The sequence below is a fragment of the Sus scrofa genome, chromosome 6, assembly GCF_054392235.1.
Source record: "Sus scrofa isolate SSC_HxYL_T2T_F1_AM1 chromosome 6, Sscrofa_HxYL_maternal_Yorkshire_Landrace_v2.0, whole genome shotgun sequence".
Lineage (NCBI taxonomy): Eukaryota > Metazoa > Chordata > Mammalia > Artiodactyla > Suidae > Sus > Sus scrofa.
Window position 1 is genome coordinate 106,116,384 of NC_139388.1, and position 13,610 is coordinate 106,129,993.

The 13,610-nt window shown below is 45.2% G+C and overlaps 1 protein-coding gene across 50 annotated transcripts in view; it reads left to right on the plus strand.

The window, feature by feature from the left end:
* EPB41L3 (erythrocyte membrane protein band 4.1 like 3) overlaps positions 1-13,610 on the plus strand; it is a 191,296-nt gene that overhangs the window by 144,026 nt on the left and 33,660 nt on the right. For all 50 annotated transcript variants that reach the window (XM_084964216.1, XM_084964219.1, XM_084964220.1 and 47 more), the window contains exons 6-9: positions 249-324; positions 3,095-3,313; positions 3,684-3,771; positions 8,963-9,115. In XM_084964216.1, the coding sequence (XP_084820342.1) occupies positions 249-324; positions 3,095-3,313; positions 3,684-3,771; positions 8,963-9,115 (536 nt within the window). The remainder of the gene's footprint in view (positions 1-248; positions 325-3,094; positions 3,314-3,683; positions 3,772-8,962; positions 9,116-13,610) is intronic.

The window sequence follows — 13,610 nt, forward strand, 5'->3', positions numbered from 1 at the left end:
TCAATTTCCTTGCTAGTTAGAAACATCGGTAAAAGGATTTGATTAGGGAGAAGACTAGAAACTAGATAAAGTTTCAGACTTAAACCTGTGGATTTCATTGAACAGGGACTTCCCTATTTTCCATTGATGATTAAAAAGTTGCCTAGGTGCTAAGGCTTGGTGTTAGGACAGTTCTAGCTGTCAATTCGTGTAACAAGTCTAAAGGGATTGTCTACGATCTTACTCTGATTTTTCTCTCCTCTCTGCAGGCGGTGCTTGGCATTTTTCATTTAATGTGAAGTTTTACCCACCAGACCCTGCCCAGCTCTCTGAAGACATCACCAGGTATTTGAAAGTGGGCTGTGTAAAAGGCAGGCCGTTTGGGAGTTGTACATCTCTTAAATTCCCCGGAGAAGAGCATGCTCGCATTTGGGGACCTTAGAGTCATCCACGCCGAAATGGCAAACAAAAGGCAGTGGAATGAGAGCAGGTGTCTGATGAGAAGATTTGCCAAATCCTGTCTGTTCACAGTTGAATCTTTGGTGCTAAGCTGATACTTCCCTCTCTCTGACCCTGGCGGGAAGGCATGCTGAGTGGAGGTGCTGTCACCCACCCACCGCAGCTAAATTGGATGGGACTCGCCCTTAAGTGATACAGCAATTCTTAGTGCGCCTGCTTTAAGACTTGGAGTAAAAATGTCTTCAGTGTTTATGACTTTTATGTAAGCAATCTGATACGTGATGGCTGTTTTTAAAAGTCACACACACACACACATACACATGAACACAGACACATTTAAGAGTTTACCTTCGGTGCCGTGCGTGTGCAAGAAAAGTGATTAATTCATTTTGGGGAAAGAAGACATTAAGAAAGGAATCTGGAGGATATCCCTGGTGACTCAGAGGGTTGAGGATCCGGCATTGTCACTGCTATGGCTCCAAGTCCCTGCTGTGGCGTGAGTTCGATCCCTGGCCTGGGAACTTCCACATTTCACAGGCACGGCCATTAAAAAACCCAAAAGCAAAGAAAAAGAGTCTAACATGCTGGCCTGGTGACTGAGCTTTTTGAGTGGGAAACCCTCTCCGTGAAGCTCCTGGCTTTGCTAAGTGTCCCAGGCTTCTTCTAGTGCTTTCAGCTTTGGATTCCCTGGATTTCTCACTGTGCGTGGTAGTGAGTTTATAGCCTGTCAGAGTGATGTGGTGCCATGTGGCCTTACATCCGTGGTAAGCTTTTCAAGAAAGATTACTCAAAAAGCATCAGTCACTTGATAAAATTCAGAATAATTTCAGCAGACCTGTTAGGAAAAGGGTAAAAACTGCTTCCAGAGGATTTCTTTTGTATTTGCATTGTTTTAAAAAAAACAATTTATAATGTTTTATTTAAAGATACATTTTCAGGAGTTCCCGTCATGGTGCAGTGGTTAACAAATCCGACTAGGAACCATGAGGTTGCGGGTTCGATCCCTGGCCTTGCTCAGTGGGTTGAGGATCTGGTGTTGCCATGAGCTGTGGTGTAGGTCGCAGACGCGGCTCGGATCCCGAGTTGCTGTGGCTGTGGTGTAGGCCGGCATCTACAGCTCCAATTTGACCCCTAGCCTGGGAACTTCCATATGCCACAGGGAGCACCCAAGAAATGGCAAAAAGACAAAATAATAATAAAGATACGTTTTAGTAAAGTTGAGGAAGTGCTTTTATTTTTTTAGGGCCGCACCCACAGCATGTGGAGGTTTCCAGGCTAGGAGTAGAATCGGAGCTGAAGCTGCCAGCCTATGCCACAGCCACAGCAAGGTGAAATCCGAGCCTTGTCTGCCACCTACACCACAGCTGACTGCTACGCCGGATCCTTAACCTCCTGAGTGAGGCCAGGGATCAAACCTGCATACTAGTCAGATTTGTTTCCTCTGAGCCACAATGGGAACTCCGAGGAAATCTTTAGTTGTGGCTAATTTATGGTTAGAGAACCTGTATGCACCTGGACTTGGAATTTAGTTCATGATTCTTTTCCATTCGTATCATGTTTGTAGAGCCTGTGAAATGTGTAGAAATTTTTCTATCTGGATTATGTAGAGTTTACTCATATCATCAACTTAAAACCATTTTAGGGGGACCTTAGGATTTTAGCACAGTCCTCAGCTTCAACAGATTAATAGTTCATTTCTTATATGAAAGGCACAAAGTGTATTTTAATATTATACTCACATGCTGGGCCGGGAAGAGTATTGTGAAAACTCCTTAGTGTTCACACTTACCTTGGCATCTTCTGCAGTTATTATTATACATGTAACTCTGAAAAGTGAAAAAAAGATTCAGCTATGCGTGGAGATATTTGTATGATACCGGTAAAATTATACAGAAAACATTTTATATTCCCCCAATTTAAAACTGTTTACTTATGGAGTTCCCACTGTGGTGCGGTGGGTTAAGGACCTGGTATTGCTGCAGCTATGGCATAGGTCTCATTCCATCTCTAGCCCGAGAACTTCCACATGCTGAGCTGGAAAAGAAAAAAAAAAATTACTTTTAGCAACAAGATTCTCAGATTTTAAGATAGTGTCAAGTATTCATATCTGCTGAATTCTGAAAGTTCTCTAAATAAAAAAATGAGAACTTGAGACCAGAGAAAGTATGCTTACTACACTGAGACTCTGCCAGCAGGAGAGCAGGAAGTGGTGCGGCCTTATCATGGCACAATGTTGAGTTCCCTGAAATTTGTCGTGGTCCTGTGGCTGGACCTTTTATCTAGATGAAATGAGACTTCCCTTAGGCTCATAACTGCATTTAAGAACACTATTTTTATGTTAATAGTGGCCACCCCCACAGCAGAGATTTTATTTGACTTTAAATGTTACCTTAATGTTAAAGGAATGCATGTGGAGGTTTCCTTGACTCCAGTGCTTCATCAGTGAGACCCTGTTCTGTGATGAACATCGACTTGCCCCCAGAAGTCCTGAAGTATTGTATTTTGTAGCCAAGTTTTTCCCCCTTGTATCTAGATCCAAATTCAGATGCTAGAAAATGTGTCCCAGGGGATGGTCCCCCAGGGAGCACTTGCTGGCCGCCTGCTTCCTTTCCCCGTCCTAACACTGGCTCTCTGCCCTTCCTTTGGCTCCTGGAAGGTACTACCTCTGCCTCCAGCTGCGAGATGACATCGTGTCCGGCAGGCTGCCCTGCTCCTTCGTCACCCTTGCCCTGCTGGGCTCCTACACTGTCCAGTCAGAACTGGGAGACTACGACCCTGACGAGTGCGGCAGCGACTATGTCAGCGAGTTCCGCTTTGCACCAAACCACACGAAAGAGCTGGAGGACAAAGTCATCGAGCTGCACAAGAGCCACAGGTTGGCGCCCCCCCACCCCACCCCGAGCATCCCGTCTAAACTGTGCCCAGCGGGTGGGCGTCCCTCCTCACCTGCATCTCCGGGGACTCATGTCAGTGCTGTGAGGATGGACTTGAGCGGAGTCGGGTTCTATGCCAGTACAGCTCTGGGTCGGATGCTCCCACCTGGGATGTTCACGTCCGCTTGTGCCATTTCCTTATTCCCTTGAGTCTCCCCCTGTCCCCCACCTCCCCCGGGGCACAGCTGGTGTCGCCTCTCTGGGAACTTGCTGGTTACTTAGCAAGGGAGCTAAGTGGGCAATGTTACTGTCCCACCAGGTAAAAGAAAAGCAGCATTGTAATCCTTTGCATTTTTTTTTTTTTCTTATCAGAGGAATGACGCCAGCAGAAGCAGAGATGCATTTCTTGGAAAATGCCAAAAAGCTTTCCATGTATGGGGTAGATTTACATCATGCCAAGGTATTTGCTTTTTAACCTCCAGGCTTTCTATCTGTTTTTATTCAAGAGGGTCCAGGACCCAGTTGTCAAAAATGTTATGTGCCACTTTCTGTGGGTGTGTGACTCTTATTGTGGACACCCACCTGGCACTTAGTGAATTCACATGAAGTTTAAACAGCTTTCTCAGGTTTAGGTACTATGACAAGTAGTCAGTGGTGCTTCTTGAAATAAGATGGTTATTTTGAATTTGTTAAGATTTACCAGCAGGGGAGTTCCCATTGTGGCTCAGTAGGTTCAGAATCCCCACCAGTATCCTTGAGGGACTCTGGTTTGATCCCTGGCCTCTATCAGTGGGTTAAGGATCCGGCGCTGCCTTGAGCTGTGGTGTAGGTCACAGATGCGGCTCAGATCCTGCGTGGCTGTGGCTCTGGCATAGGCCGGAGGCTGTAGCTCCAATTCCATTCCTGGCTTGGGAACCTCCATATGCCGCGGGTGCGGCCCTGGGGGAAAAAAAAAATTAGCCAGCTGGGCTGAGCTTGCCTAGTGGGTTGGTGAGTGTTTTAGGCTGTGTCTTGGTTCCAGAGTCTCGGGAAGAGAGAAGTTGGGATTGGACTGTGGGAGGGTTAAGGTTGTAAGATACCGCAGCAGCTTTTACTCCATGTCACACTTTCTCCAGAATGTCTGTACTTTGCAACATTGAGAGAGAACACGTGGACTGTTAGTCTGTTATCAGAACAGCTGTGAGTAAAAGTGCTGTGGAGGCACAGGCAGGCTTTCCTGAAAACCTGTATCATCAAAACCTATGAAACGTGTTGGGATCTTAGGGATGATTCTGATACTTGAGCGGCACTGAAAGGGCCAGTGTGTGAAGTTCAAGGGCAGCTTCTGACTTGTGCTGACAAGACGCCATTGCTCCTGGGTTGGATTGGCCCTTACTTGGCTTACGAAGCATGGTCACCATTTCACAGACCAGGCCTCATGAGAACGTGTGGTTCACAGGCTTCCAGGCAAGCAAGTGTCTTCTGTAGTCAAGTTGGGGCCAAGAGGGAAGAGAGTTTCAGCCGGCTCTGTTCAGGCAGACATCTCAACAACCTGGGGACCCCTGGGAGGGAAACTTGTGATCTGTGTGTTCTGTGGATGCAGCGTTTGGGGAGCCAGTGGATCTGCAGCGAGTTTGGATAAAACACTCTTGATGTCCAGTGAACGCAGCTTTGATCGAGTGGGTCTGTGTCACTGTGTGCATCACACAGTGCGAGCACTTCTAAGGCCTGAAGGCAGAAGAAAATCTGAGTCTCTGCTGGGGCTTAGGCCGAGGATGCTGGGGTGGGGGCAGCTCATTGACATTGGCCTGTAATTACAGCAGCAGGTGGCGCTCTGTTTACTTGCCAGTTAATTATTATATGTTCTCACTTACTTTGCCCTCGGATAATAGAGCATTTTCTGGTTGATGCCAGGTATGAGGTCGGATGAGGATTTTAAAAGAAAATCAGAACACACACTAAGATTGTTTTTCTCTTAAGAGTTTTCCCTACGTGGCTGAAAGATGAGGTACCAAGAAGGAAATGAAGGTAGCCTGGACATGTGAGTGAATCGCAAGCTATTTTTCAGTTGCATCACATACGACGCTTCACTTACCGCCCAGGAAAAATACATAAATAAAAGATGAGGGCCTCTGTTTAGGGGAAAGGGCAACTCAGGGTGTATCAGTGTTCGTATTGGTGAAAACGAAATCACTTAACATTGCTATAGCTCCTGCATTAAAATAGATGGCTGCTTTTTCATTCGGTAATGTGATTTGAAATTATGCCAATTAAAAAAGAAAGAGAATTAAGGAAGTGCCGATGCAGCCGGTTATAGGATTTCATCTGAATACTAAGTATTACAAATGATTTGGTTACGAACTTCATTTTCTCATGCAGCCGCCCTCCATCATTTCTAGACGGAAATTTACTGAATTAAATGAGAGCTAATTTCCGGTGATAAGTGAGATGCTTCTCTTCTATTGATAGTATAAGAGGCCCCGAGCGTTGGGACCAATTGAGAAATTCTGGATTGTGATCTTGGACAGCACCGCTCTGTATGCGGAACAAATAGTTGTATTAGATGAAGGGCCTTTGTTTTAGAAACCCTATTCTAAACGCTTTGTCTTTTCCTTAGGAAGACTGTCTCTGCTTGTTTGTCATTTAAGGTCTCTCCGAATAGAATGTCAGACTCATTTATTTCGTATAGGATTCTGAGATGTAGATATAAATGCATATCGGAAATCCCATGGACCAGAAGGGAATGAAGGATGGCAAAGTTACAACAGTGATTTTAAATGAAGGAAATAGTCTACTCGTTTGTTTTAATAACGATAGGCTGGAACAGGCCAGGTCTTCCTTCAGTGCTGCCTGCCGAAGGGAGCATTCATGTGTTTTTATCGAGAGGTGAACACATGTTCCCAAGAAAGACTGCAGTTAGAGCTTTCGATACAAAAGATTTATCAGGCTCTTGCTTCAGTGCTCTGGGCTTGGACAGAAAACGCGGTATCAGAAGTGTCCTGTGGATGTGGTTGTGGTGGTTGCTGTGCCATTAAATAGAAACAGTCATCCAGTTTTAAACCCCACTTATTCCTGACATTGTCTTTCTTCCTTTTCCTTTTCTTCCAACAAACTCCTAGGGGTTTAACACAGGCTAGGCAGGTGCTGAGCCACATGGGAGGTTCCTAAGACAAACGGCCTGCTCTCCACCCACCCAGGTCCGGGGAAGAAGGAAGAGGAGTGGGCGTTAGGGCAGCACAGTTGCTTGGGCTGTGCTGGTAATGATGACAGAGAAGAGGCAGGTAGAGGAGAGATCAAAGGAACCTTCCTGATCCTCCCCATAAAGGGGTTCTGTCTTCTTATGGTTCAAAGACGCTAAGGGGTGACTTAAAAATAAATAATAAGGCAAAAAAAAAAAAATGAGGTCCCTGATGGCTCACCAGATGAAAGGTCCAGCATGGTTACTGCTGTAGCGCAGGTTTGACCCTGACACTTACATGCCACGGGTGCAGCCAAAAAAAAAAAAAAAAAAAGATAATAATGGAAAAGGGTGTATATGTCCAAAGGCATATTTCCTTCACTTATGTTCTTTTTCACAAAGAAAGTAAAACAGGGAGCATCCATCCCCACAGACCTTTCTGCTCAGGCCTGAGGGGTCCCTCGGCGTCCTGGGAGCAGGTTGGCTGGATCCCAGGGGCTATCCTGCCCCGACTTCCAGCCTCAGGTTAGCGCTCTTCATCCGCTCTTACCGATGAAAGCACTTGATGAACAGTGAGCAGATCCTGGTGTTCGAATTTCCTCAAATTTGATTATATTATAATATTCCTTCCACTTCTATAGAGTAATTTCGTGTCTAATAGAGCGATACGCTTCCAGGGGAAAATATTTCATTTTAAATTAATTAGATTGTATTTGCAACTTCACGTTTCCTAGAGATGGACCAACATATTTATTTTTGGTTCTGGAAACGTTCATCTTGTGCTCCGCGCCCGCAGGATATAGGAGGTCAACCCTCTTCTCCTTATGGGTGAGGCAGAAGACCCAGTTTGGACTCTTTCATGCCCCGCTGCCGCCACCCCTTGCTGGGGCTGCAGTGACTCAGAGCGGCTCAGCCCCACCACGACTGTCAGCTCAGCTCGCCTCCAGGCACCCTCTCCTTCCAGCGCAGTGAACACGGGGGTGGAGCCTGCACCCCACACTCAGCACTGCCTCCTGTCCTTTGTCCTTACCCACTCAGACCCCACAGATGTTCGCTTTACCCTGATTTCACCCAAACACAACCCAGAGGAGGCATAGACTGCTCGTTTCCTGAGCTTTATGTGACGTCTCTGCTGACCTCTGGGACCCCTCATCCCGCCTCCTAGGCAGTGACCTGAAGACGGGATGTGCACATAGCAGAAGCAAGCTGCAACTATAACACAGTCCCATTTGTGTTTAAAAAAACATACGCATGATGCAGACTGTTGCATTTGGAGTGGATAAGTGATGAGGTCCTGCCACATAGCACAGGGAACAATATCTAGTCACTTGTAATGGAATATGATGGAGGATGATGTGAGAAAAATAATGTATATGTATGTATGACTGGGTCTCTTTGCTGTACAGTAGAAATTGACGGAACACTATAAATCAAGTATAATGGAAAAAATAAAAATCTTATTTTAAAAAAAAACTATACACATGGAGTTTTCCTGTGGCACAGCAGGTTAAGGATCACTGTCACTGCAGCAGCTCAGGTCACTGCTGTGGAACGGGTTTGAGCCCTGGTTCAGAAAGTTCTGCGTGCCATGGGTGCGGCCAAAAAAAAACAAAAAACAAAAAAAAAACACTGTACACATATATTAAATGCATCAGCATTTATGAATGTGAACCAAATCGTTAAGTGTGGCTACCCCTGGGTAGTGAGTGTGTTGGAGGCCTTTTGGGAAGTATGCTCATACTTTTAATGAAACTATTTTTTATTCAAATTTTATAATGGTATATAAAACAGTCGAGGCTCTTTTTAAAAGGAACAAATCCCAAAATATTCATAGGAAAGGACAGGGCCTCCCCATTAGTGTACATATTAGTTAAAAGTCCTACCTCTGGAACCAGGCTGCCCTTATTCAACTGGGATGAACACCTAACCTTTCTGTGCCTCAGTTTCTTTGTCTGTAAAGTGGGAGGAATCATAGCGGCTACTGCAGTTCCCATTATGGTGCAGTGGGTTAAAGGATCCATCGTGGCTGCAGCTGCAGCTCAGATTCAGTCCCTGGCCCGGAACTTCCGTAGACCGTAGGTGGGGCCATAAAATATAATAATAATAATAGCAGCTACCTCAAAATAATCCTAGTGAAGGTTAATAATAGATGTAAAGTAGCTGGAGCCGTACCTGGCACACAGCAGTAAGAACCGAGGCTCTGATCAATACTATGATTAATACACCCTCACCTGAGTTCTCCATGTCCAGTGTCATGAGCATAAGTCCAGATGAGGAGAGTTTATGCCAACAAATAAATCTCCATGGGGATACCTTCATCAAAGGCTCCTATTTAGTGGTACTATGTTTTAAATGGCTGTGGTGCTTTTCATCTTTAGATGAGAGCTACAGAAAGCCAGTTATAGACTCTGTACACCGTGGCTTGAATAGTGGGCCTGGCCGTGAATGGAAATAGGTGAGATGCTCATGCAGCGGTCCTGCTGCTGTTTTCCAGGATTCAGAAGGAGTCGACATCATGCTGGGCGTGTGTGCGAGTGGTTTGTTGATATATCGTGACCGGCTACGGATCAACAGATTTGCCTGGCCAAAGGTTCTAAAAATCTCATACAAACGGAACAACTTTTACATTAAGATCCGGCCGGGAGAGGTAAGTGGACCCCATACGTTGGGAAAAAAGGTACCGAAGAGCAAACAAAAATTTCAGGGACCCATTCACAGGTTCTGAACATGGCAGGACGTAGTGAGTTAGATCCAGATGCTTAAGAATTTATTATAGGTATGTCCAATAAAGACTAATGAATGAAATTTTCTCTTCTTTTGTATTGTTTTGTTCTAATTTTTCCCCCACTGCATATGTTCATTGAAAGGTTTTTCTCTACATATTTTAATGGAAAAATCAAGATTCATGAATAATGTTTTATTTTTTTTAGGCTTTGGTATAAAAGAAACCTTTAGTTGCTCAACATCCTTGTGAATAAAGAATAGCTTTCTTGGAGTTCCCTTCATGGCGCAGTGGTTAACAAATCCGACTAGGAACCATGAGGTTGCGGGTTTGATCCCTGGCCTTACTCAGTGGGTTAAGGATCCTGCATTGCCGTGAGCTGTGGTATAGGTTGCAGATGTGGCTCAGATCCCATATTGCTGTGGCTCTGGTGTAGGCCAGCGGCTATAGCCTGGGAACCCTCCATATGCCACAGGCACGGCCCAAGAAATGGCAAAAAAAAAAGAGTAGCTTTCTTTTCCTTTCTGTCCTGTTGTTCTTTCTCCATGTCCTCTCTTTGTCCTCCACATCTGATAATGCCCTCAAGGGAATAGCTTAGAGATAATGTGCATAAAGGTATAAGAAAGATTTGGACAAGCAACACCAGGTGTAAATTATGCAAGTTCCACAGCCAAATACATTTCTCCCCTTTTTCCGATCAGAGAAACTAGTGAAAGAATCAAAATTGTTACCTAATCCTTGCTCCTGGGCAAAAGCATCCATGATCAGTTTATCTCCTCTTTAGTGGTTTGACATAATATGTAGTAGATACATACTGTTGTCTGTGTAATAGATAATTAATATGTCCAATTGCCATTTAGTGGTTAATATCATGGAGGCAGAGCTCTGAGATTGCAGCTCATTTATGGTTCTGAACATTTTCTGGTATGGTGTGGAATTATCTCCTGTCTTCAAAGTCAACCTCTCCACTGACAGAAAATGCAATGTAAAAAAAAAAAAAAAAAAAAAAAAAATCGCTATATGGGATACAATGTACAGCATGGTGACAAGTAAAAAATACTGTATTGTATATTTGAAGTTGCTAAGAGTAGATCTTAAAAATTTTTATTGTGGAGTTCCCTCCATGGCGCAGTAGATTAAGAATCCAACTTCAGGAGTTCCCGTCGTGGCACAGTGGTTAAAGAATCTGACTAGGAACTATGAGGTTGCGGGTTCGGTCCCTGCCCTTGCTCAGTGGGTTAACGATCCGGCATTGCTGTGAGCTGTGGTGTAGGTCACAGACGCGGCTCAGATCCTGCGTTGCTGTGGCTCTGGCGTAGGCTGGGGGCTACAGCTCTGATTCAGCCCCTAGCCTGGGAACCTCCATATGCCGCGGGAGTGGCCCAAAGAAATAGCAAAAAGACAAAAAAAAAAAAAAAAAAGAATCCAACTTCAGTAGCTCGAGTCACTGTGGAGGTTCAGGCTCAATCCTCAGCCTTACGCAGTAGGTTAAAGGATCGGGCATCGCTGCACCTGTGGCTCAGATTCAGTCCCTGGCCCACGAACTTCTATGTGCCCTGGGTACAGCCATCAAAACAAAACGTAATTATCTCAAGAAAAAAAAAATTTGTAACTCTATGTGGTCATGGGTATTAACTAGCTTTACCGTGATGGTCATGTCACAAAATACACATCGAATCATGTCGTGCCTCTGAAGTATGTAAGTTATATATGCTAGCTATATCTCAATATAAAAAAGTTTAAAAAATCAGACTATAAAGCAAGCAATTGTGTTTCACATGGATAAAAAAATAAACCTGTCTGTGAACACTGAAATCATCTGGAAGCTTTTCCTGTAAATACCTGAAATTAGTCATTTTTTACCTTTCCTGAAGATTACTTGTTAAACTTAAAACCACAATATATTCAGTTTATTACACATTTACAAAGTGAGCATCTCTTTATTGCCGGGCACTGTGTTGGGCATTGAAAAGAGAAGGATAACCATGACCTTGTTGCCGTCCTCTAGGGACTTTCTGTTTAGCAGAGAAACAGACTGGCACACTTGGAATTACAGCATCATGATGCAAGTGCGGGAACCTTCCATGGACGTGGATGAGCTTAGTGTGGGAGAAGCCAGGGGGAGAGTTGGAGCAGTACCTGGGGAGGCCGTAGCGAGCCTTGGGGACTTTTAAACTGGGGTGTGACACGCTAGATGGATATGGTGGAATGAAATTCGGCACCTTGGTAATGTGATGTGAGAAGACCTGAACTGGGGCAGAGGCTGTGGGAATAGAATGGAAGGAGCACCTCTGAAGCAAGGTGTCAGGACCAAAGCAGTAAGTCCTGGAGATGGGATGCAGGGGGAGGGGGAGGAGTCAAAAGAGGAAAGAAGAGAGTCCAGGCTAATCGGCGGGCTCCGGTCTGCGTGAGGGGTGGCCATGCTGTTGTTAGGAAAGGGAGAGAAATTCAGAAAAAAAAAGTTGAAATTCCTCTCGGACAGATGTCTGGAGGTGGATTCTTTCAGAGGAAGAAATTACAGGACTTGAACAGGGCCATTAGCTTTATACTTCTATGCAAGGCCTTAGGCGCGGAAGAAGTTTTCAAAAAAACAGAAAGTTAGAGGGGAAGAGGGACCTAAGACAAAAACTTTGGGTAACACCACTTTTTGAGGGAGGGGTAGAAGGAGAAGGAACAGAGGAAGATCAAGAGAAACAGTGAGAGAAGAAAAGAAGGTCCAGAAACAGCATGGATGATAGATAAGGAAGAGGAGATTGAGAACGCGTGACAGCCAGCAGCCCCAGATGTGCCAGAGAAGACACTCGGATGAGAACCACGAAAAGTGCCCTGAACTTGACACTCAGGTCCCTTGTGACACTTCAGAGGTCAGGAAGGAGTCAGGGTCCCCGGCAGGTTGCAGTGAAGCAGGGGGTGGAGTAGCAGAGGTTTCTCCTGCTGGTGGTTAGCAAAGTGACAAAAGAAATGGGATTCTGACTCTGGCAGAAGGAAGCTCAAAGAAAGTTGGGTTCCCCCCCACCCCCGCCTTCTAACAACTATATTTGTAGATTGAGAAGAGTCAGAAGAAATTACTAGTGGCACAAAGGCTCTGAGGAGTCTGGAAGAAATTTCCTGGTGGCCTAGTGGTTAAGGTTCGGTGCTTTCTGGAGTTCCCGTCGTGGCTCAGCAGTTAGCGAACCCGACTGGCGTCCATGGGGACATGGGTTCCATCCCTGGCCTCGCTCAGCGGGTTAAGGATCCGACGTTGCCGTGAGCTATAGTGTAGGTCGCAGATGCAGCTCGGATCTGGCCTGGCTATGGCTGTGGCAAAGGCCAGCAGGTACAGCTCCGATTCAACCCCTAGCCTGGAAACCTCCATATGCCTAGAGTGCAGCCCTAAAGAAGAAAAAAAAAAAGTGCTGGGTCCCCTCTTGTCCTTGTGCTAAGAACAGCTTCCTGGCTTCTTGCAGCAGAGCGCCAGCCGACTCTGCTGTAGAACCCCGGCCTCAGCACAGTGTGTGGTGAGTGCCAGATGCAGGATGAATACATGGAGGATGGTTTAGTCAAGATCTGTAGGTCTCTGGCTGTCGGTTGACTGGGCCTGTTGGACGGTGGTGAGTTTTATGACCACCCCCGCACCGTGTGAGAGACACTGGGGTGGACAACTGCATTTAGAGCCACCCGTGGTGTATTTCCCATCTCCCCCTGCCCAGTTCCCCTCAACAGACAAGAAATGGAGGCCAAGAATAGTGAAAGCTCACAAGCCTCGCTCCATAGGCCCCTCCCCTTGGCTCCTAGCCTTGTAAATGACTTTAGTTATTGAAAGTCATTTATATACTGGTCTGTTGTCAGGAAGCCTTTACTATTTAAGATGATTGCCCTCTTGTGGCCTAATGTATTCTGGCTGAAGAAAAATTTAAAAATTTGGGGTATCTGCCCTAATAATATTAAAATATATTTCTCAGGGGAGTTCCTCTGTTGGCTTAGCGGGTTAAAAATCCAGTGTTGTTACTTCTGCAGCTCAGGTTGCTGCTGTAGTGGGGGTTTGATCCCTGGCCTGGGAATTTCCACAGGTGTGGCCAAAAAAAATTACATATGTAGTATATATACTTAAGATGTCAGATATTTCACCTTGAGAAGTCAATGGCTAATCAAGTATCATTCGACCCCTGTGTGCTGAAAAGTAGGAAAATATGTTCTCCCAGTGTCTGATCTTATGTAATGTGCCTGCCTCATCCTGAGGTTCTGCTTCTGCAGATTCAACCAACTGTGTATTGAAAATATTTGGGAAAGGAAAGTCCAGAAAGTTCCAAAAAGCAAAACTTGAATTTGCTGCATGCGGGCTTCCATTTCCATAGCATTTACATTGTATTAGGTATTATGAGTAATCTGGAGGTGATTTAAAGTATATTGGAGAATTGAGTAGCTTACAGGCATTCACTGT